At 44.4% G+C, this 2,714-nt stretch overlaps 1 protein-coding gene across 5 annotated transcripts in view; it reads right to left on the reverse strand.

Annotated features, from left to right (window-relative positions):
• The window catches only part of RYR2 (ryanodine receptor 2), a 449,981-nt gene extending 449,720 nt beyond the window's left edge, over nucleotides 1–261 (reverse strand). For all 5 annotated transcript variants that reach the window (XM_085298277.1, XM_085298276.1, XM_085298275.1 and 2 more), the window contains exon 1: nucleotides 16–261. In XM_085298277.1, coding sequence (XP_085154403.1) covers nucleotides 16–63 — 48 coding nt within the window. In that variant the 5' untranslated portion in view covers nucleotides 64–261. The remainder of the gene's footprint in view (nucleotides 1–15) is intronic.
• Between the last annotated feature and the right edge of the window lie 2,453 nt (nucleotides 262–2,714).

Here is a 2,714-nt window from a genome sequence, read left to right on the forward strand (position 1 = left end):
AGCCGGCGCGCTTACAGTTCGCAGGAACTGGATCTCGTCCTCGCCCTCGCCCCCCTCGGCCATGGCTCCCCCTCTCTGTCTCTCCCGGTGCCCGGGCGGGCGGCAGCAGGAGGCTCAGGGCCGCGCCGCACCGGGCTGGGACAAGGGTGAGGGCGGCGGAGCCGGCGGCCCCAGCCGGCTGCGAGCGCCCCTGTGCCCGCCTGCCCGCCCGCAGCAGGTTGGCAGCTCTGCCCAGGCGCCTCCGTGCGAGCGCCGGGCACGGCGGGGCGTGACCAGCCGGCCGCGGAGAGGGCGGGCGGGGCGGGGCGGAGCTGCCCGGCCCGGCCCCGCCGCTGCCGCAGGTGATCCGCAGCCCGCCCGCCCGCCCGCCGCCGCCCGCCCCCCCCCGCCGGCTGCCCCGCCTCTGCCCCGGCGGCCGTTGGCGGCCGTTGAGCGGCGCGGCGGCCGTTTCACCAGGCGTTAACCGCCTCTAACCGTCCCGTGAGTGCTCCTAATCCAAGATACACGGGAGGCCCTTTAATGGGGTTTCCTTGAAGGACCGCTGCCCTGTATTTACCCCAAGGTAAAGCACCTGTGCCGACGGTCACCATGGCGTGGCTCGTCTTTCAGGAGCATTCACGCAGCCGTACCTTAAAAAGGAGACATTATTCCTAGTGGTGGAGAAGCTAGGCCTCCCGCAGAAAGTTGGGCAGCCTGTAYGAGCTGCCTGACTTCTACAGTCAGTAGCACGTAGGAATGAATATGTAGTAGAGACACAGCACTAGTTCAGTGGAACCATCATGAGGTCGGAGCAGTAGACTATCTTAAAAAATAGTACATGTGAAGAGTGCATAACTGCAGAAGGCTTTTGAAGGACCAAAACCAGCAAACATAATGAAATCATAATAATCCTGGTGAACGGAGAGYGTGGCTAGCATACTAGAAGACATAACTTTCTCAAGAAGCTACACCTGTAGTCTTTAACCTTACTCTGGTCAAGGATGTAGTGAAAAAGTAAYACTAGACATTTTTGAAGAGATTTTATTGTTGCTTCCAGCAGTAGAAAAACTGTTCTTCCAACAGAYTGGCAATTGCAAGAGCAGCCAAGATGCATGAAGTCTGCAGAGCAARTAGTGTCTGAGTATTTAATACAGAGGTACTATAAATGAACTCCAGAGTTAGGACAGATTAAGCATTTCTTTTATAATTTGCTGTTTTCRGTTACTACTAATTTATAGAGATTTTTACCTCTCAGATTTACTCTCTCAAAATAATTTAAGGAARATAAAAGAAAACAGCAAAATAAATGTTTGTCATATTGTTACAAAATTACAATATTCAAACCTTTTAAACATCCCTTACTCCAAATTATTTAGGTTGAGAAGTTTTCCAAAACAGCCCTGTATTAGCAGAAGGAATCTGAGCTTTTTAAGTTTTGAACCTTTCCAATATTCTGTTTCACAAAGGTGTCCTGAAGAAATAAAATTTCAATTACATGTCCATGTACAGAAGAAATCTGGTTCCACACTACAATTTGGAAATGTATTTTGTAATAGTCATGGATGTAAAGGTCAGTTCACATGCAAATGTTAATATTTACAGGATCCAGGTCTTGTTTAGGTCACAAARCACACAGGATGCTTTTGCCTTTCTTTTGAGTAGTGGATTAGACATCTGCTATACTTGCTGCAGGTAAGGCAGGTGCATTATAAAGAAAGAGAAAAAGGGTACACGATTGTTTGCACAAAAAATATACACAATAACATCAATGGCCAAAACTTTTTGTGCAGTTTTTAGGACAGCCTTAGGAGATAATGAAAGTAGTTCCAGGAACCATGGAACCGATGAGACCTGATTTCTCATTGATCTGAAGCTCATAATTAAATTGCTTGGTGTTTAGCAAGATATGAACTCCAGCTGAAGCTTCTCCATGCTATTGCAGTCATATTTTTCTCACAGATTTGTTGCTGTCTAATATGGGTCAAATTTATGCAGCAGTTTTCCTCTGTCAGCCAATAACAGTCTTTGGTATCTTCTTTACTGAAGCATCCATTTTCATGAAATGGCTAGGAACTAACATTTAAGATACTGTTAGCCCTGTATCAACCTTGTTGAAATTTCCCAGTTAGTTCAAGAGATACTATGCAATAACAGAAAGACACACACAGCACATGGCTACATAATCAAATTTGCTTAGGAAATAAGCTAAAAGCAGTAGATGCAAAAGATTCTTCTGATAAGTTTGTGAACAGGGGGATAAAGAGCAAATGTCATGCTTTGAAGTATGACTTCRTGTTAGGTTGTTCATCAAGGATTAACATTCATGTGTGCATACACCATACATAGAGACTGTTATATGTAAACACACACTAAATTCATATTAAATATTGTTATAAAATATGCGTAGAAAATAAAAATCACTGCATGCACAGGAAAGCAAAAAAAAAAAAAAAAGAAGTAAATTTCTAACCCACAGCTTTGCCTTCCTCTACATTACCTCATGCATCAGCTACAATATACGCGCCTCTCCCCTTTCCATCTCTACAAAATGTGCAGGCTTACTCTAACCATATGAAAAGATGAGATATATTTCCTGAATGTTTAGGGTGTTGGAATGGAACTGTATTTAAAAAGGAATATACTTTGACTAATATGAAATTTTAATCAGTAGTTATATTTAATTGCATTGGATAATTAAATACAACTTGTTGTTTTGAAAGTGGAAATAACAAAAT

Source organism: Rhea americana, unplaced genomic scaffold (assembly GCF_003343005.1).
Source record: "Rhea americana isolate MKP2758 unplaced genomic scaffold, rheAme1 scaffold_137, whole genome shotgun sequence".
NCBI classification, from domain to species: domain Eukaryota; kingdom Metazoa; phylum Chordata; class Aves; order Rheiformes; family Rheidae; genus Rhea; species Rhea americana.